At 45.2% G+C, this 20,872-nt stretch overlaps 1 protein-coding gene across 1 annotated transcript in view; it reads right to left on the minus strand.

Annotated features, from left to right (window-relative positions):
* Positions 1-934: 934 nt before the first annotated feature.
* Positions 935-20,872, minus strand: part of LOC147456665 (ABC transporter G family member 36-like) — a 31,095-nt gene continuing 11,157 nt past the window's right edge. Inside the window, exons 18-24 of the mRNA XM_086515094.1 lie at positions 3,892-4,182; positions 3,735-3,818; positions 3,524-3,657; positions 3,031-3,258; positions 2,769-2,940; positions 1,862-2,116; positions 935-1,770 (exon numbers count right to left, since the gene is read on the minus strand). Coding sequence (XP_086371220.1) covers positions 1,489-1,770; positions 1,862-2,116; positions 2,769-2,940; positions 3,031-3,258; positions 3,524-3,657; positions 3,735-3,818; positions 3,892-4,182 — 1,446 coding nt within the window. The 3' untranslated portion in view covers positions 935-1,488. The remainder of the gene's footprint in view (positions 1,771-1,861; positions 2,117-2,768; positions 2,941-3,030; positions 3,259-3,523; positions 3,658-3,734; positions 3,819-3,891; positions 4,183-20,872) is intronic.

Genomic DNA, 20,872 nt, shown 5'->3' on the forward strand with positions numbered 1-20,872 from the left:
CGTTCTCTCCTACACAATCAACAGGCCTTGAGCTCTGATACCATGTCAAAGTCGACGAAGCGGAAGTGTAGAGCACGCAGGAGAGAGAGAGAGAGAGAGAGAGAGAGAAAGAGAGGGAGAGTTTCTGAAGCAACCATCCTCCACATCTGCATCCTCATCTTTGGCTTACTTTTCAACTTGCTCTTCCATATACCTTTCTCGAGGTGCAAACTCAGAATATAGCAGAGGAAAAGAAATATCGCTTTACGAATGCGTGTCAAAGAGGCCTGCTTCTTATCCATATGTACTTCGTGTTGATTGTTTCTATTGATGCCAACGGACCAAGGCACCTCTCCATTTAGCATTCTCTTTCATGACATTTTCAACAATATTGTCCATCGTTTTCTTTGCAAAATCTTCCTGCACTAGCCTGCTATCTTTAAGTTCTTAATCAAAGCATCTTTATCTTTATCTTTATCTGTCATATGTTTCTCCACTTTCACCTTCCAAGGTTCATAACCACACAAGTGTCTCATTCATCTTGTAAACCACATATTTATCTCAATTCTTAAATTAAAAAAGCTGGCATTATCGTTGCATTCTCAAACCGCAGTTCATTTATTACTTCTTTTCTCATGTGGCATACATTTCATTCTTCCCACCTTCCATAGCCTCATGTGTGATTCCCTTTTCCATGGCTAGTTCAAATATTATGCATTTTTCTGAGACAATACATTGTCTTTAATTCTGGCCGAAATCATCCCCACTTGCACGTTGAGAGTACTCATGTGGTCGAGGTCGAGGTCGAGGTCGAGGTCGAGAGAGAAGAAGAAAAAGAAGAGAATTTTAACGTCCTAGGAAACTATCCCAAGAGACCTTAAAGATCTATCTGACGAGGAGAGTTGAACTCAACACCTGTTATGAGAGAGAGAGAGAGAGAGAGAGAGAGAGAGAGAGAGAGAGAGAGAGAGAGAGTCCATTATTCAAAATCCGACCTTCAGAAAAAATTGTCGGAAAGAAAGTTTGAACAACTATACAAAGGACCAAGAATGTGAGTTGGTGTTGTACATTTGCTGGACAGGGAGGGATCTGTTTGAAGAAGGGATGATGATACATGTATGGAAATAAAAATGGTGTTTTCCTTTATGTGCTGTCATTCTGGCAAGCCAAGCCATATAAGTGAATAATACCAACAAAAAATAAAAAAATCCTACACTCAACTCATTCTTACAGATAAGCAAGCTGAGGTCAGTATTTCCTTTGATTCAGCTACTGCTCACATCCTATTACCTCCTCTGGAATGCACAGCAATAGCTTTGTGAGGTCTTTGGCATTTGCAGAGAGATCACAAACCCTACGCAGCAGCTTTGTGAGGTCTTTGGCACGCATAATTGTCGCCAATGCCTCATTTTCTCGCTCCTTGTATACCAGCGAAGCAAAGCTATTTGTCCTGTGATGCCTCTTTTTCTTCAGGAGAACAGGTTGCCACCACAACTTATATTAATTTGGTCATCTCCTTTGAAAGTTCAGCGCCCTCACACACAAGGCAAAAACTAGGGCAAAGAACACTGGGAAGACTATAAGCACAGCTGCAACCTCTCCAAGGAAGTCCTTGTGAAAACCAAATGTCCTGTTGAGGTACTCACTCACTTCTTCATTGCCTAATGCTCCTTCTGGCGTCGTGACCTCTATCAGCCTTTGCACATCAGCATATTGAGAGGTAATAAGGCCATTCACTGTCCATGCAGTTGGGCATAGCCAATAATACCAACGCCACCATTCTGGTAGTTTCTACAACACAAGCGAAACAAATTATGGTGAAGGATCAAGCAGCTGATAAGTGAAACAAAGCCCAAATAACTTCGATGTAATAAGCACTCACAGGTCTCGGCATCAAAAAGCCCGAAAAGAGGTTGAACACTGCATAAAACGCCGATGCCACTATTGCAGCTACTTGATGATTGGGTGTGATGGACACAGCCATCATCCCGTAGTATGTGAAGTAGAGAAATGTGCAGAACATAGTGAACAAGAACCACAAACATTTGGATGCGACCCACTGAAACCCTATCATAGAATACACTAACAGTCCGTACATGATTGTTTGAAAGAACACATACGGCAATTCAATTGCAACCTGAAAATTCAAAGGAAAGAAATCATTTTAGAAGACCATCAAAGTTATTTGGGAAGTGTATGTGCAAATCATACTCAATCTGCATTGCACAATCCTAACAAAAACAGTAAGAATCATGGCTTGTCACAAGGTGGTTGAAAGGCTGTACGTAAGAGAGTAGGTTCTTAGACCACGGCTTTAGCGGTTGTGAGTCCTCATCAAAAGAGAGTACGATAGAAAACAACATGGCTGTCTGTCAAGTGGGAACAGGAGGGGTAAGGGGCAACCCCAATAATCCCTTTACAACGCTCATGTTAAGCTGCATTGTGTCAAGGAGATCAGTTTTGTCTCTTATGGTAAAAAGCTTTGTGACAATTTAGAACAACAAGTACCTTCATAAGGTCTGAGTCTGAATTTACACCTCATGAAAAGGACTTTACACTCGCACAAAAGGACTTTACACCTCATGAAAAGGACTTTATACTCGCACAAAAACGCAATCCACAATAGACAAAACAATATACAGGACAATCCACAATAGACAAGACAATATACAAGGTTCTTGGCATATTTGTGCATGCATGTGCATGATTCTTCATAGGGAGTAGTTATAATAATCAAATTATAGCAGATCAAAGCATTCATCAAATTATGGGCATTCATACTAACCAACCTGTGACAAGGCATAAGGTATGGCAGAATACATCCCAGCACCACGCTCTCGATAGAAGACTGTACGCTCAACTGACACAACTGGCTGCACTGTTGAGCAATTGTTTATTCCCAAAAACAGTGTTGCTCCATACATAGCCCCCATTACAGTGAGGAGATCTTGCTGATTGTCACTGGCCATCCAAATGCACGTGTCATTAGAATTAATAAATCAAAGGAAACTTTCTAACATTGTATCTGAATTTTTTAAAGAGGACACTTACATCTTTGTGCCAAGCTGCCAAAATATGGTGCCAAATATGAGAGCTGATATGAAAGTGAAACTGAAGCGAACTAAGTTGTAATCCGGACTGCGCCAGTACGTCAAGTGCTGCTTCCATAAGAGCGATTTGAACTGCCCCCGTGTTGTTTGGCAATATTGGGTGGGGAAGAACAAATCTTGTGAACCTGGAACTGGCTTGCTGAGCTCCTTTACCATTTCCTTGTTGCGCCTGAATAGCAATGTCTTCCAAGTGAGAAGCAAAGTTTCAACAATACAACTAATAGAGTAGCCAAAACCCTATCCCCCCCTCCCGCTTCTCTCGAACACTACAGCTGGCATGAACAAGACACAATACAAAAAGGAGGCACATGCATGCATTTGGGCCAGTTGATTGGTAAAACAGGGTAACTTCCTATCTCAAAATTTGTTGACCATGTGAAGAAGGAAACTCAAAAACTTTGAAAACCAAGCAAAAATATTAGATGACAGCATACTGTGCAAGAGAGGATTTTCTGTAAATTTCTGCAAAGTCCACTCCAAGACGCTGTTCTTGTGAAACATTGCTAACCTCCAACATCCATGTGGCAGGATTGTACTTGTCTTTGATTCTAGGAACTCCCGGAATGGCCTATACAAGTAGCTGGCAATCGTCAACACAACCGTTTTAAAGTATTGAAAAAAGGCAGCACTTGAAGGCAACATTACCTGGAAATATTCAATTATTTTCTGGGAATTTTGACCAAGTGGCCCAGCATAGATGACCTGACCGCCTCTTTTCATCAACAAAAGCTGACAATGAATTGACAAATTATGATCCAATATCCACATATCTAATCAAAAGATTAGCAGAGATCACCCCTACCTCATCAAATGATTCAAAAATATCAATGCTTGGCTGATGAATTGTGCACACAACTGTCCGCCCAGTGTCCACAGTGTTTCGTACCGCTCGCATTACAATAGCTGCTGCCCTTGCATCTAACCCAGATGTAGGTTCATCCATAAAGATAATTGAGGGGTTCGCCACTAGCTCTACAGCAATGGTGAGCCTTTTACGTTGCTCCGTTGACAGGCCACTAACACCGGGCAGTCCTACCAGGGCACCACTAAGGTTGTCAAGCTCAACCAGCTCCATGACCTCATCCACAAATTGCTGAGACAAAAGCAACACCGAAACACATCAGTATCTGTAAAAGAGACTGAAAGCTCATTCTCTCTCTCTCTCTCTCTCTCTCTCTCTCTCTCTCTGCACCTCATTAGCCCTCACATGATTGTACCCCTCCCCATATGTTTTGAGCTGATGTATTATGTGATAAGGACGTTGATGATAATGAGGATGTAGGTTAGGCTTACATACCTACCCACTCTAGGTACCCTCATTTATTATTATCTTTATGTTTCCCTGACACTGTACTTGAGGCACACATGGCTGTAACCTTTTGGTCTCATAGGTTATTTTGGCCTTTTTAAGACGCTAATATAACCTTTCAATTCATTTCATCTCTCTCTCTCTCTCTCTCTCTCTCTCTCTCTCTCTCTCTAAAATGACCCTTTGCATCACATAAAATCGACCATAGGTCCATATACAAGAAAATGGGAAAAAACCCTGAAAGGTATACAAGGAAATCATGGGGTAAAATCCTAAATCAAGCCACAAGATACCTCTAGGGGTGAAGATACTTCAATCAGGTAGTGAACAATAGCTCTTTGGATAGTGATTAAGTCTACACAAATCTGCCAAATCTCTATCCACTTCCTTAGGGGATGTAGGCTGTAGCGAAAACCACAAATTCCAGTGCTGGGTATCTGACTGATAGAAAGCATCCGATGTAAAAGCCTCCTGTAGTAGCTCACAAAAGCCAAGGGACTATAGGCTGTGCCTCCAAAATCATCCGCATCCACTCTTAACATTTCCTGACCCAAAAAAGGATGCGGACCTGCATAAAAACCAAACTGTAATGGACCCACTGGGCCACTTGCTGTCCACCTCAAAAGCCAAGGGAAGGTAGCAAGATGCACATCTCTCAGACGAAACCAACTTCCCTACGGCCTCTTTGAACTGACGCTCAAACAAATTTGCCAATTGTCTGATAATTTGTATCATACACAACCTTTCTCGTTCAAAAGGAGTCATCATGTAAAACTTGCACTCTAAATCTGATCATGGGTGCTCTCTTTGGATCGAGGAAATTGTGACGTGCTCCTGACAACCACAAGAAAAATATAACCGGCTTGTAGCCTTACTAAAGGGCGGTAGAACTTTAGCTTTCACCCAAAACTATGTTGTCTAAATTTCCCTGCACTTTATGACACAAAGAAACTTCACAAATGAACCTGCAACAACTGGAAATCACCACTTTAAGACAATCCACGATTTGGTACCTAGAGTGCTCCCAAGTAGACAATGACACCCTATTGGCCCCAAAAATTGGCGCCCCTTTCGATATTTTTTTATTCAATTGCAAACCAACGACCCGAACACTTACACCAAACTCTTACCAATCTGTTCAAACCTGTCAAGGGCTGAAGTTGCAGGTTTTTGACCCAATTTAGGTAACATAACAGCGTCAAAACTTCAGTAGGTCAAAAGTACACGTTTAGGATGGATTCCCTTGCGTTTTAGAAGCTTCTGGTGAGCTATAGGTCGATTCAAGCATGCTGTAATTTCCTGTTTTGGTCACTGCCAAGTGCCCAAACCCTTGTATAACCAACCCAAGGCTTCGCCGAGGCTTCCTTGGTGTTACCTTGCACTTTAGGTGCGAAACCCTAAACTTGCAAATAAACACAGAAGGCTGTCATTCTTTGTTTTGGATCGTTTTGGGCAGAGCAAACACGTCTACGCATGTCTCAGGAGCTTCCACACGCAAGGGACACTTCCCCTTTGATTTGAATGAGTTTTCACGTGAGAAAACTCTCCGTTTTTGCAATTTGTTGCGATGAAACTGTGCGTATTTGTGGGGGATTAGCAATTAGCTAATCTGGTTCCTGTTCAAAAGGCTCTTGTTATGGCAAACACGCATAAAACCCATAGAACTGTACATGTTCATTCGAGTAGCCCAACTAGTGGGGCGTTACCATATGTGCAAAGGGGAGAGAGAGATGCATGAGAGAAAATCATCACACTACATAGACAAGGGAAGTTTAAAACTGAAAATCCACTCTCAGAAGAGTAAAATGCAGCCTCTACTCTCTTTTTGGGCACCCCCAGCTGGGAATGAGCCTTCTAAAAGGTGTGTTGGCTTGCAGGTTGCTCTCCTACTGAAATGTGTCCAGTTTGCCCTATTTGGTTTAATTCCTAAACCCCTACTTATAATGTCTTGCCGCAGGGCCTAAAAGACTTTAGCTTAGCCTAGCCACTTCTCTACTAGTCAGATTTCAGTGTTGATCGACACAACCATCTTGTGGCTGCTTGGCCTCGACTCCTACGGGTGAAACTCTCAACCATTGGCCGTTTCACACTGGCAGTGCAATGTCCGGGCATTTGTGATTTCAAAAAGAGGGTCCCAAAACTAGAATAAAAATCAAGGGAAGGACACCAACAAATGAAGTTAGTGCTATGGAGTGGAATGAGGAAGAAGCGACAAGAGAAGGAAAAGAAGAAGAAAAAGGAGTTCGTTTTTGCCCTAAAAAGCTCTAAAAACATGCTTTTTGATGTTTTTCTGTGTTGTAGATATGTGACAATTCAGTGACGTGGCACCACCAAGGTTCGATTAATGGAATAGATGGGACCTAAAGCCTAGTAAAGAAGAAGAAACATAAAAAACCCCAACTTATGAGGTCCTGCCGAGTGGCCCAAACTATTAATGGGTTAGGATTAATAATACTAACCCCAAATAACTCACAAGAGCCGGCCGAGGGGCCTAAACCAAAAATAAAGCAGATGCTTTTAGACTCCAGGTGCTTTTCATGTAAAGATTTTAAGTTTGGACCAAGGGCCTTTAAATATGTAACAAAGGATGTTTCTCTGGCATTATTCTACATACCTTCGTGACATAATAATAAAGAAATACCGAAAGGGACGCCAATTTTTGGGGCCACTACTGTCACAAACTAATGACATGGCATGACCACCCGTGGACAGAAAATGATGACATGGCAGTGTCTGTTGTATGGACAAGTTGACGTGGCAGTTGTACGGACCGCCGCATTTTGCACCAACATGCCACGTGGACAACAATACGGATTTTCGCATTTTGCGTTGATAGGTGCTGACGTGGAAGACTGGACGGATTTTTGGAAATTACACTGGCAGCTTTTGGCCAGTAGCTTTTGAGTTTGAGTTTTTGGACTAACTGCTTTTGGGGCTCTGCTTTTGGCATCCCTTGTAAACTTTATAAGAGCCCCTGGGGCCTCACTCTTCAGGGAATCTGGACGCCGATACTGAGAGAAGAGGACCCCTCGGGAGTTGTACTTTGCAATGATTAATGAAAAAGAAATACCCAAAGGGGCGCCAGACTTTGGGCACGGAACTACGCCGGGCCGTGTCGACTCTCTCTCTCTCTCTCTCTCTCTCTCTCTCTCTCTCTCTCTCTCTCTCTCTCTCTCTCTCTCTCTCTCTCTCTCTCTCTCTCTCTCTCAAAGTTCAGTGATTATGAAGTTTTTGTTCGTGTGTTGCTATTGATTTCTCGCTTAGAGTGTCTATTCAAGCCAATTTTGACGTCAACTTGTATATAAAATGAATATGCAACAGATGTCATCACGGCTTGGCATCACTTGCAAATGACTGAAAAAGATACATTGGATGCCTACTGCCAGAGGTTTTGGGATATGAAAGACCAGATTGAGCGGTTTTTGCTAAAAGAAATTCGAGACCATTGTCTAAACCAAAAGATAATATCCACCTCAACACGGCAAGAGTCCGTCAGATTGAACAGAATGAATCAGGGGAACCGGTGGATAATAGCTCATCACAGGATTCTGAAGAATCAGATGGTAGCACATCTTAAGTTTCCGACGAACTAAGGGAACCACATGCAAGTTCATGAAAGGATTCCACAAAAAGGGGATGAGATGATAATGCGTCTTAGGGTTCTGATGATTGCGATTGACGTGCCACCAGACAGGGGAAGCTAGAGAAGCTACCCACAGGTCCCAAGTCACAAGTAAAGAAACAAAAAAGAGAATCAGCTGGTGGATCAAAGATTTCCCCAGACTCAGGATAAGATTTTTAAAGAAGATCAGTATGATCTAGATCTGGATACTGCTTTTGCCAAGGTGCACGAGGCTCTTGAGAAGTCTCAAGCACGGCATAAGAATACAACCTACAAGATTCGACGCGACTTGAAGCTGAAGGAAGATGATTGGGTGCTCTTACGGTTTGAGAAGGCACGCCTTAGGAAACGAAAGGGAAAGGAGCAGTTTTTTCCAAAGCTAAGAATGCGATACTATGGCCCTTTCCAGATTCAAGAGAAGATAAATGATGTATCCTTCACATTGAAGTTTCCAGAAACTTGGAAGATTCACATTGCTTTTCATGTGAGTCTCTTGAAAAATTTCAAAGGCGAGGTGCCAGTTGACAGGGAGCCTGAGGAGCAAACTGTAGTAGAAGAGAGTGAGGAGATACTCGTTCCAGAACAGATACTGGACCACAAAGAAAGAAAAGTGAAAGGTAAAGTAATTTGGAGGTTCTTCGTTAAATTCAAGAACTATCCGGCATTGGATGTGAAGTGGATGGAGGAGGACTTGGTAGATAATCCTGAGGTTTTGAAACTTTACCTTGAGGCTTTCAGTTTAGCTGTGTCTACTCCGAAAGTTCCCGCGGATCAACGGGGTTGAATCTGGTGTAGACGGAACTGCACGAGGGGAGTTACTCCGCTCCTTTGTCACAGATTTCCTAGATGGAACAAAGTCACTCACTTTTCTTTCGACTTCAGGGATACTAATGTGCTGACAGTATTCTGCTGGATGCCTTTATGAATGAAGTACTTCGAAATGGGAATTCCTGAAACGGAATCTCATTTTCTGTGCTCACTCATGTGATTGTGTTTGAGTGCAGGTTTGCAAGACAGAATGGCATGATCGCAATAAGAATTAGTTGAATCCGACATCAGTGAGATCCGGGATGGATCTAGATGTGATTGCTAAATATGTTGCTCATGGCTTTGAGAATCTATAGACATGATTGCAATAGGGATTAGTTGAATCCGACATCAGTGAGATCCAGGATAGATCTAGATGCGATTACTAAATACGTTGCGCAGATTCGTGATCTTAGATTTGGAATCAATTTTTATGTGATTGATTTGATGTGATGTGATGTGACTGTCGTCTTTGTACAAGTGCTAGATGTGTGTGGTCTAGTGCAGAGTCAGTGTCTACTAAACTGGTTTATGGCTTATGTCTTATTTGCAGGCGTAATCGAGGGCAATTACAATTCTTTCAAGAGGGGGGTATGTCACAAACTAATGACGTGGCATGACCACCCACGGACAAAAAATGATGACGTGGTAGTGTCTCCTATACGGATACGTTGTACGTGGCAGTGTCTGCTCTACAAACAAGCTGACGTGACAGCTGTACGGACCACCGCATTTTGCGTTGACATGCCACATGGACAGCAGTATGGATTTTCCCGTTTTGCGTCGACAAGTGCTGACGTGGCAGGTTGTACGGATTTTACAAATTACGCTGGGAGCTTTTGGCCAGTAGCCTTTGAGTTTGAAGTTTTTGGACTAATTGCTTTTGGGGCTCTGCTTTTGGCATCCCTTGTAAACTTTATAAGAGCCCTTGGGGCCTCATTCTATAGGGGATCTGGACGCAAAGACTGAGAGAAGAGGACCCCTCAAGAGTTGTACTTTGCAATGATTAATGAAAAAGAAATATCGTAAGGGGCGCCAGACTTTGGGGCCAATACCTCTGGGCACAAAACAACACTGGGCTGGGTCGTGTCGACTCTCTCTTTCTCTCTCTCTCTGCACCCCCTCGCCTTGCAGCACCCGCCCCTCGCCGCTTGCCCCTAACCCCCTCGCCCCTCGCCCTACAGCACCCGCCGCTCGCCCCTCGCCCTGCACCCCCTCGCCCCCCGCTCGCCACTCGCCCTGCATCCGCCCCTCGCCACTCGTCCCTAGCCCTCACCCCTAGCCTTCGCCCCTCGTCCCTAGCCCGCCCCTCGCCCCTCGCCCGTTGAAACCGGCCCGTAGGGCGGTAGGCGTTGGCTTTCACCCGAAATTCTTTACTTTATACACACACACAGAGCACTTTGCAAAGAGAACCTGCGACGGGAGTTAACACTTCAACTCACACACGGCCCGGAAGCTAGAATGCTCCGAGCAGACGCCGACAACCTGTAGGCCCCAAAATTGGCGCCCCTTTCGGTATTTCTTTATTCTTTAGGAGGGTAAATTACAAGGTAAGGTCCTGGGAATCCTTCACGTGTATCCACCTAGATACCATTTGATTTGGCCAAATTTCGGCAGCATAACAGCCCCAAAACTTGCGCGAAACCAATTCCCCTGCTGGAACTCGCTTGCACTGTCGTATACCCTCTGATTCCTGTCCAAACACAGTAAATTCAGCACGCTGTATTTACTGGTTTTTGCCCTGTTTTCAGCCCCAAACAGTCCCCTAACTGTCCTTTGCCAGTGGGGCACGATTCCCAATGATCCTGGCGTCCGTATGGCTGAAAAACAGTCAAATTACAGCGCATACACAGCGCTGATTTTGCACCTGTACGGTGAGGTTATGACCCTCACCAGTGCCTGCTTTGGAGCAGCAGTTAGCTACCCCTGTTCCTGCTCAAGGAGGCTCTTGCCTCAGCACAAAAGCATGAACCCACACAACTGTACATCAGTCAAATGAGTAGCCCTCTTGTGGGGCATCACATAACTGCACGTAGGGGAGAAAGAGAGCAGTATGTAGCGTGCGGGGCATCACTCCCGTCACCATACTGTGCATAGAGGGCAAGGTAAGCATTCCATAGCTTCTGTACCTGTTGCAATCCGCCTGTGGCTGAAAATGGCACCCCCTTTGATGATATGCAGCTCGTTTTTGCCTCCCAGAGTGGCAGAATCGCTCACAAGCTGACACGTCGCCCAGTTTCCGAGTTTGGGCTTTCCCTGCTAAAAATATCTCAACTGGTGCGTCAGTTGACTTCGCGGTAGAGTTGTAAAGTGTTCCCCTAGTCACACCGAAGGTAATGACGCAAACACATTTCGTGGCCCAAAATAGCAGTTCCCTAAATTTTAGGAGATGCTTCCGTTGGGCTCCCACTGGTCTTCTGACCATCTATCCTCATTGGGACCGCATCCAAAAATGCAATGTGGCCCAACTGTCGGATACTTTTTGTTGGAAGTCCCACCTTGACTTTACGCCTTAATTGAGTTCACTTCCTAGTATCCACCAACTTGCTAAGTGCGACGGGGGGACCTATATGATCTTGCTCTGAGCCTAGACATCCTCTTACCATACGAATTCCAGTGCCGACCCCTTCCCGTCTGCGGGTGAATCTACCATTCACATTGGCCATACAATGTCCGACCGTTTGCTACTTCAAAAAGAGGGTCTTAAACAAATAAAATAAACCCCATTGGAAAGAAACCAACAACCAAGGTTAGCAATTGCCACATCTCTGTGACATGGTTAATAACTGCCACGTCCTCGTGACATACCCCCCTCTTGAAATCGCAAACGTCCTCGATTGCATACCATAAATACACGCCACTGATGATCTTGTGCTATTAACACTCTTTTATCATCGCATGTATCCGCAAGAAAGGTCGTAACATACATAGATACAAATGACTTAATGAGGCCTTCATACTTTTGCCATTTCCATCTATGGCACTGAATTCATATGTACATTTGATGTACTAGCTCTATCATTACCCCTCCTTTGCACACGTTGGGTTGGGGCATAAGTAGGCTGTAACCCAAAGGCTTCAAGGTAAAGCTGCAATACATTTGGTGACTCTGACAGTTCATGCTCTTCCATCCACTTTGCATCCATAGGCGGATAGTTCTTGAACTTCACCAAATAGCGTCTTGCAACTTGTCCTTTAACTTTTCTGTCCTTATGTGCCAAAACTTGCTCAGGTACTAGGATCTCATCAAGCTGCTCAACTTCTGGCTGATCCTCAACTGACATATCTTCTGGCACATCACCCACGAAGGGTCTTAGAAGACTCACGTGAAACGCATTATGAATCTTCCATGCATCAGGCAATTTCAACCTGTAAGCCACATCGCTGATCTTGTCAAGCACTTGAAAAGGCCCATAGTAACGCATGCTGAGCTTAGGAAACAGCCGTTCCTTGCCCTTCATCTTCTTTAACCTTGCCTTTTCGAACCTTAGGAGAACCCAATCACCAGGTGATAGTAGCAATTCACGACGGTGACGATCAGCAGCCTTTTTCTGTTTTGCCTGAGTCTTCTCCAAGGCAACTTTAATCTTCTTATACATCTCATCCAAGTTCTCAACATATCGATCTGCCTCAAAGATCTTGTCCTTTGTATGCAAAATGGGAGGAACCTTTTTGCCGCCTTCAACAATTTCAAAAGGTGCTTTGCCAGTAGACGAATGCACTGTATTATTGTACGCATACTCAAGCATAGGCAAATACTGTTCCCACTTGCCCTTATTATCTGACACATAGCATTTCAGTAGATCTAAGACAGTAGAATTGGCCTCTTCTGACTGTCCATCAGTTTGTGGATGAAACGAAGACGAGAACTTGAGCGTAGTACCCATGTTCTCAAATAATCCTCTCCAGAACAAACTGGTCATGCGAGGATCACGATCACTGATAATCGATTGTGGCATACCATGGTACTTAAACACATTGTACATGAACAAGCGTGCCATCTGATCAGATTTTATCTTCTTCCTGACAGGGATAAAATGGGCCTGCTTGCTGAACCTGCAGATAATGGTCCATATACCATCATTCCCTGTTGGCGTCCTTGGAAGATCAAAGATAAAGTCCATAGCAATGCTTTCCCATGGCTTATCCGGAATCGGCAGTGGTTGTAACAACCCTGGTGCCTTTTGCCTGTCAAACTTGACCTTTTGGCAAACTATGCATGCTCGCACAAAGGCATCCACATCTCTCCTCAAGGTAGACCAATAGAAGAACGTCTCTACCGCTTTAACTGTTGCATCAATGCCACGATGCCCTGCATACGGTGGGACATGACTCTCTTCCATGACCTTATGTCGCAGTGGCCTAGTGACACAAAGTCTGCCATGCATCATCATAAAACCATCTCTGAGGAGGTAGTGCTCGTGATGTTGCCCCTCTTGTAACTGTTCAAAGATCCTTGCAAAATCTTCATCAATTGACACAGCTGAAATTTGTGGCTTTCTTGATAACGCATCAGCCACAACATTCTTCTTGCCTTCCACATGTATAATCTGGAAGTGGAACATGGAAAGAATGTTTGCCCATCGCATATGCTTTTCGGATAACTTTGACTGTGTCAAGAAGTATCGCAAGGTCTGATGATCTGTTTGGACAACAAAATCAGCACCTAAGAGGTAGTGCTTCCAGCTAGAAAGCGCATGAATCACGGCCAAGAGCTCTTTCTCATAGACTTGCATAGTCCTCTCTGGCCCTTGCAAAATTCGGCTTTCATAGGCTACTACCCGTCCATCTTGCATTAGCACTACTCCGATGCTACTGCCACACGCGTCACACTGGACCACAAATGACTTCCTGAGATCTGGCAAAACAATAACTGGATCTGAAGTCAACTTTTCCTTTAAGAGACTAAAAGCTGAAATCTCTTTTTGGGTCCATCTGAAAGTGACCTCTTTCTTTTGCAATGCGTGAAGAGGCGATGCTATCTCTGCAAAATTTCTGATAAACCTTCTATAGTAGGAACACAATCCCAAGAAGCTTCTGACATCGTGCACAGTCTTCAAGTCTGGCCATGTCTTGATAGCTTCGACCTTTGCGGGATCCATTCTTACACCATCCTTTGAGACTATGTGGCCCAGAAAGTGGATCTCTTCAAGGAAGAATTCACTTTTCTTAGGATTGACAAGCAACCTGTGACTGCGCAGCTCTTCGAACACAATGGTCAAGTGACGCCTATGCTCCTCTTCATTCTTCGAATACACAATCATGTCATCGAAGAATGTTCCAACAAACTGTTGATGCGAGCGGAAAATCCGGTCCATCATTCTGTTGAACGTGGCAGGAGCATTTGTTAGCCCAAACGGCATCACTAGAAACTCATAAAGACCAAATGTCGTTCTAAACGCAGTCTTGTGCACATCCTCTGGGCTTATACGAATCTGATGGTACCCACTCTTCAGGTCTATCCTGCTGAAAATTGCAGCACCCTCTAAACGATCGAGAATATCATCAATGCGAGGAATAGGGAACCTATTCTTGATGGTATTCTTATTCAATGCACGGTAATCAATACACATGCGCCATGAGCCATCCTTCTTCTGCACTAGGAGCATTGGGGAGCAAAAGGGTGAAGAACTAGGCTGAATCAGCCCCTTCTCTAATAACTCCTCAACCTGGCCCATAATCTCTTTCTGCTGCGCCGCACTAACCCTGTAGGGAGGTCTATTTGGTGGGCTACACCCTGGCACCAAATCTATCCGATGGTCCTCAGGTCTCTCTGGCGGTAATTGCGACGGTAATGAATCAGAAAAACAGTCACTAAACTTTTGCAAAAATGCTGACCTTTCTTTATCTAACACAGATAAATTTGACTGATCCCTATCTGAGACATCACGTGCAAAAATCAAGTACACAGAAAGATGATTCTTTATTACAGAAATGATAGCAGAAGCAGATACAATAGGGACTGACTCTCCTTTAAGCTTTACATCCAAGATGTGAGTTTTGCCCCTATGCTGTACAGTGATCTTTTTGTTGTAGGCATCCAAGACTCCATGCACTCGGAACATCCACGGGATCCCCAACAAGGCGTCACAACCTTCGAGCGGCATGATGTAAAACTCTTCAGTGTCCACATACGACTGAATATGCAGACGCAGTTTTCCAATGATGGGAGTAACACACTCTGAGTGGCCACGACATGCCAACCCTGCCTCTGCTGTGTACCCCATCTCTTCAGCTCTGATGCCGAGCTTCATAGCTAACTCTGGTGAGATAAAGTTGGCTTTGGCACCTGGATCAAAGAAGATGAGTGCCGTCTGATCCCTAACTTTACCCCATGCCCTACATAACTCACTGGCATCTGTGCTGGGCCTGTCACCCACCATGTCTGGCACTAAACCTGCCGTGGGTTTTGGCTTCTTGCCTTTCTGGTCTTCTTTATCCTCTGAGTCAGCTGGCCTTTTCCTTTGTGGACAATTTATAGAAATATGACCAGGCTGCTCGCATATAAAGCATTTGTTCTCAGCCATTAGGACCTTCTTTGCCTCGAGCGACTTGCGCACAAAAGGCTTCCTTTTCTGTTTCTTTGCCTGCGCTCCAGAAGTCCCAGCTGAATCCTTGTCTTTGGTGGCCTGTTCTGACCCCTGTGACGCATCAGGAGCCGTTTTCACAAAGGGCTTCTTCGCTGAATTTTTCTTTTGCTGCCCTCCTTTATCACTGCTCGGAAATCCACTGTCCTCTCCTTTCAACAAGGCAAGACCAGTGTTCGCAACTTCCATAAGCTGAGTAAGGGTAGCCACTCTATTCTTTGTACAGTAATCGCGAAGCCCTTTAGGCAGCCCACAACAATACTTCTCTATCTGCTCTGTCAATGGCACAAATCTGTAGGAGGTCACTGAGAGTAATGCTTTACAAAACCTCCTATTGTACTCCAGCAAGCTCTTGCACGAAGCTGCCGTAAGCTGGTGCCAATCTGTCAAGACATCGGCTTCAAATTCATTTGATAGCCAAGCAGATGCAAACATTTGCTTGAAGTAAACCCAAGTGGCGGGTGCCTGTCCTTGCATTAACAATGTCGTCCACCATGTAAGCGCATTGTCCTTTAAGAAAGTGGCAGCTTTCCTAACCTTCGAGGCCTCTGTAAAATTCCCTCCCGCATAAGCTGTATCAAACTGCTGGAGGAAAGTGAGTGCCTTTGTCTTATCCTCGAAACCACTGAAGGTACTGAACTTTACCGCTGCACCACCTTCTTTGTAAGCCTTCGGCTTCTCTAGTGCCCCCAAGTTGTCATACGGAATGGTCTGCAACATGGGCACTGTACTAGGCATGATCGGCACGTGTTGGCCATTCACATTTTGCGTCAGAGGTGCGATATCTGGCTGCTGTCCAGAAAAACCAGCCATGCCAAAATGACCCTGTGGCACCCCAAACTGGCCTTGGTTGCCGTGGAAACCTTGCTGCATGCCGATAGTACCATACATGGGGTTTGGCATGATGCCTTGCATACCCCCGAACACTGTTCCTGGCATGTACGGCTGACTTCCAGACGCATAACCAACCATACTTTGGAACACTGATCCACCCCCGAAATACCCAGGATGTACCGTGGGTGGTGGAAAAACTGAGTGCATAGCCTGGTATCCAGCTCCCTGTCCATTCAAGACAGCATGCTGGCTCTGAAAGGTGGCGGGCTGAACTGGCATAACCTGTGGAATAGGCGTTCTAGCCACCTGTTCAAGCACGGGAGGAACCTGCTTTGGAGCCCCCGACTCCGCAACATGCGAGTGTTCCCTTTCCTCCTGCGCCTCATGAAGTACCTGGGCTTGAGCTTCAACAAGCTCCGTACGCGGCGTAGGTTGCCTATTTTGATGTTGCACTGGTGGCACTTGCAAGAATTCCATAAACCTCGGATTCTGCACCAGCTGCGAAAAGACATTCACCGCGGCAACTAACTGAGTCTTAAACGCATCATCCTCGAGTTGCCCTGTCATAAAGCCCTGTACTACTGGAGGGACATTCACGTTGACAGGACGTACAGACTGACGTGGCCGTGAGCTCTCGCCAATCTCAAAAACCATAGGAATCTCCTGCCTGTCCTTTGGAGAGGAACCCTCTTCCATAATTCCCTTCCCCTTGTCGGCCATAGTGTAATCCCCGCGTTCTTGCACTGTGTGTCTTTACCCTGAACAATCGAGGCTCACTCTTTGAGGAAAAAGTGATTGATGTCCCGGCAACGGAACCATGAAACCGGCCCGTAGGGCGGTAGGCGTTGGCTTTCACCCGAAATTCTTTACTTTATACACACACACAGAGCACTTTGCAAAGAGAACCTGCGACGGGAGTTAACACTTCAACTCACACACGGCCCGGAAGCTAGAATGCTCCGAGCAGACGCCGACAACCTGTAGGCCCCAAAATTGGCGCCCCTTTCGGTATTTCTTTATTCTTTAGGAGGGTAAATTACAAGGTAAGGTGGTAAATTACAAGGTAAGGTCCTGGGAATCCTTCACGTGTATCCACCTAGATACCATTTGATTTGGCCAAATTTCGGCAGCATAACAGCCCCAAAACTTGCGCGAAACCAATTCCCCTACTGGAACTCGCTTGCACTATCGTATACCCTCTGATTCCTGTCCAAACACAGTAAATTCAGCACGCTGTATTTACTGGTTTTTGCCCTGTTTTCAGCCCCAAACAGTCCCCTAACTGTCCTTTGCCAGTGGGGCACGATTCCCAATGATCCTGGCGTCCGTATGGCTGAAAAACAGTCAAATTACAGCGCATACACAGCGCTGATTTTGCACCTGTACGGTGAGGTTATGACCCTCACCAGTGCCTGCTTTGGAGCAGCAGTTAGCTACCCCTGTTCCTGCTCAAGGAGGCTCTTGCCTCAGCACAAAAGCATGAACCCACACAACTGTACATCAGTCAAATGAGTAGCCCTCTTGTGGGACATCACATAACTGCACGTAGGGGAGAAAGAGAGCAGTATGTAGCGTGCGGGGCATCACTCCCGTCACCATACTGTGCATAGAGGGCAAGGTAAGCATTCCATAGCTTCTGTACCTGTTGCAATCCGCCTGTGGCTGAAAATGGCACCCCCTTTGATGATATGCAGCTCGTTTTTGCCTCCCAGAGTGGCAGAATCGCTCACAAGCTGACACGTCGCCCAGTTTCCGAGTTTGGGCTTTCCCTGCTAAAAATATCTCAACTGGTGCGTCAGTTGACTTCGCGGTAGAGTTGTAAAGTGTTCCCCTAGTCATACCGAAGGTAATGACGCAAACACATTTCGTGGCCCAAAATAGCAGTTCCCTAAATTTTAGGAGATGCTTCCGTTGGGCTCCCACTGGTCTTCTGACCATCTATCCTCATTGGGACCGCATCCAAAAATGCAATGTGGCCCAACTGTCGGATACTTTTTGTTGGAAGTCCCACCTTGACTTTACGCCTTAATTGAGTTCACTTCCTAGTATCCACCAACTTGCTAAGTGCGACGGGGGGACCTATATGATCTTGCTCTGAGCCTAGACATCCTCTTACCATACGAATTCCAGTGCCGACCCCTTCCCGTCTGCGGGTGAATCTACCATTCACATTGGCCATACAATGTCCGACCGTTTGCTACTTCAAAAAGAGGGTCTTAAACAAATAAAATAAACCCCATTGGAAAGAAACCAACAACCAAGGTTAGCAGTTGCCACATCTCTGTGACATGGTTAATAACTGCCACGTCCTCGTGACACCCGTTCCCTTTCTCTTTTCTCCTCGCCCTCGCCCCCGTCAAAATCCCCCCCCCCCCCCCCTTTTTTTTCTCCAAAGCCTTCGAAGCATCTTTATATCTTGAAAAAATATCAAATTTGATGGATTGTCCACTTTCCTTAAACTCTTGGACTTTCTTGCTTTTATCTTCCAGAAAGTCATACTGGTTGGCTTTATAGAAATTCTTCTTGTTCGCATAAAAGTTGCCGTTGTCAGAGTCTGAACTATATGTAGACGAGTCCTCTGTAGAACTGTCACTCACTAGGCGAGATTTAGACTTCTTTGCCTTTTTCTTGCCCTTTCCGAAGCGTTGTTTCTTGCTTCGCTTTTTGCCTTTTCTGTCTTCTTCGCTCAAATCTGAAGAGCTAGAAGAACTGTCAGAAGAAGAAGAAGAAGAAGAACTGGGTACTCCTTCAAATCGAACACGCTTCTTCTGTTTCTTTGCTTTATCAAATGTCGACTGAAACCCAAATAACCCGGGAAGTCAGTGCCTTTCTTCTGCTTTTTGCCGTGCTTTTTAGCTTTGTTCTGCGCGTCAAAAAGTTGAGCAATCTGTGCATCAACCACCTCTTCTAATTCCTTATATGTCTTGTGAACAAAAGGTTTCTTGAGAGCGGGTTTCGGGGGTGGTGTTGTGGTTTTCTGCCACTGCTCGTGCACTTCCTGAAAAGAAGTCTCGCTCATATATTTTGCCAATTTTGGGTCCTTTGCAAAACTGAGCATCATCTTTGTTGCATCGCCGATCAATTGACGACACTTTATCTCTTGTTGCTCCGCCTGAGTAGGCCGAGGTGGGCCATACTCTCTGCTGAAATCTTCGTTGTGATCCTGCCCGCATCTCCGGATGCAGAGGGAGTCGGCTGATCCTTGCGTGAAGCCATAGGTGCCGCGGAAAAAAAATAATTGGGATCAGATTTCCCGTAGAAGAGAAATCGTCCGTGCTCTGATACCACTGTAGCAGACTTGGACACTCCAAGTTAAGAATCAATCACGACAGCACCAAATAACCACTTCAAAACAGTTCACAGTTCACAATAGATTTGCACTGGCCCGGCGGAATTCCGTGCCTAGAGATATTGGCCCCAAAGACTGGCGCCCCTTTTGGTATTTCTTTATGTATTAATCGGTGTTCAAAGTACAAGAGTGGATCGGGTCTCACTCTTAGACTCTGCGTCCAAATGCTCTGCAGAGTGGGAGCCCAATCCACATATTTAGTGTTTACAAGCGATGGAGTCCCAAAAGCTTCAGATCCAAAAAGCCTAAAAACAAAAGCAATGGCTCTTTTCTCTCTCAACTCTCTTGAGTTTTAAAATAAAGCAAAGTATTCTCTCTCTCTCTCTCTATCTCCAATTGCGTTGAGCCAAAAGGGTTCTTTTCCCAGCGCAAAATCCGGAAAGTTCCGTACGGTGCCACGTCATCATGTCAGCGCTTTTCCCGTGTTCAGCCTGCTGCCCTAGGGTTAGGGTTAGGGTTTCTGGCAGTTTTTAGGGTTTGCAGGTTTTAGGGTTAGGGTTAGGGTTAGGGTTTCTGGTAGATTTTAGGGTTTGCAGGTTTTAGGGTTAGGGTTTCCAGCAGCAGTTAGGGTTTCAGTTCTGGGCAGCCACGTCATCACTTCGTGACAAGACCAGCCAAAGAGGGATATAGGGCACATCAATAGCAAAGGTATACTAAGTGATCGATCAGCAGAGTCCAGGAGGCTCAGGAGGAGGGGATGCTCCCATCGACGGAGGAGGTTGCAGCAGAGGATCAGACGAGAGATCCAGGAGGACCAGGATGAGGGGATGCTCCCATTGACAGAGGAGGTTGCAGCAAAGGATCAGACATGGGAGACGCCCTCTACAGACTCTCGCCATGGAGAACATCAACAAGATCATGCACCGACCGACGCGAGCGATCCCCGGATTCTAATTCACATATCTACAGACTCTCACCACGGAGAACATCGACAAGATCATGCACCGACCTACGCGAGCGATCTCCAAATTCTAATTCACATATCCACCATTTTGTATCTGTTCTCTGAGATACACACCTACTTTTTATATATGTACCTCTCAGGCTCTTGATACCCACCGTTTACATCTCTAGTAGTGTTTCTGTTTAGTAAGTTTCTTTCTTTCCTTTTAACCAGACCTTGTTTCAGATTCACCATGATGTAACTCTCTGGTCTCATAGGTCAATATGGCCCTTAGAAGAGGTTAATATAACCTTTTTAATTTCTCTCTCTGTTGGGAACGAAGATGGCTTTCTATAGAGAGCATCTTCTCCACCTCACAGGGGATGGGTTTG

Source organism: Adiantum capillus-veneris, chromosome 6, assembly GCF_014529385.1.
Source record: "Adiantum capillus-veneris isolate H3 chromosome 6, ASM1452938v2, whole genome shotgun sequence".
Lineage (NCBI taxonomy): Eukaryota > Viridiplantae > Streptophyta > Polypodiopsida > Polypodiales > Pteridaceae > Adiantum > Adiantum capillus-veneris.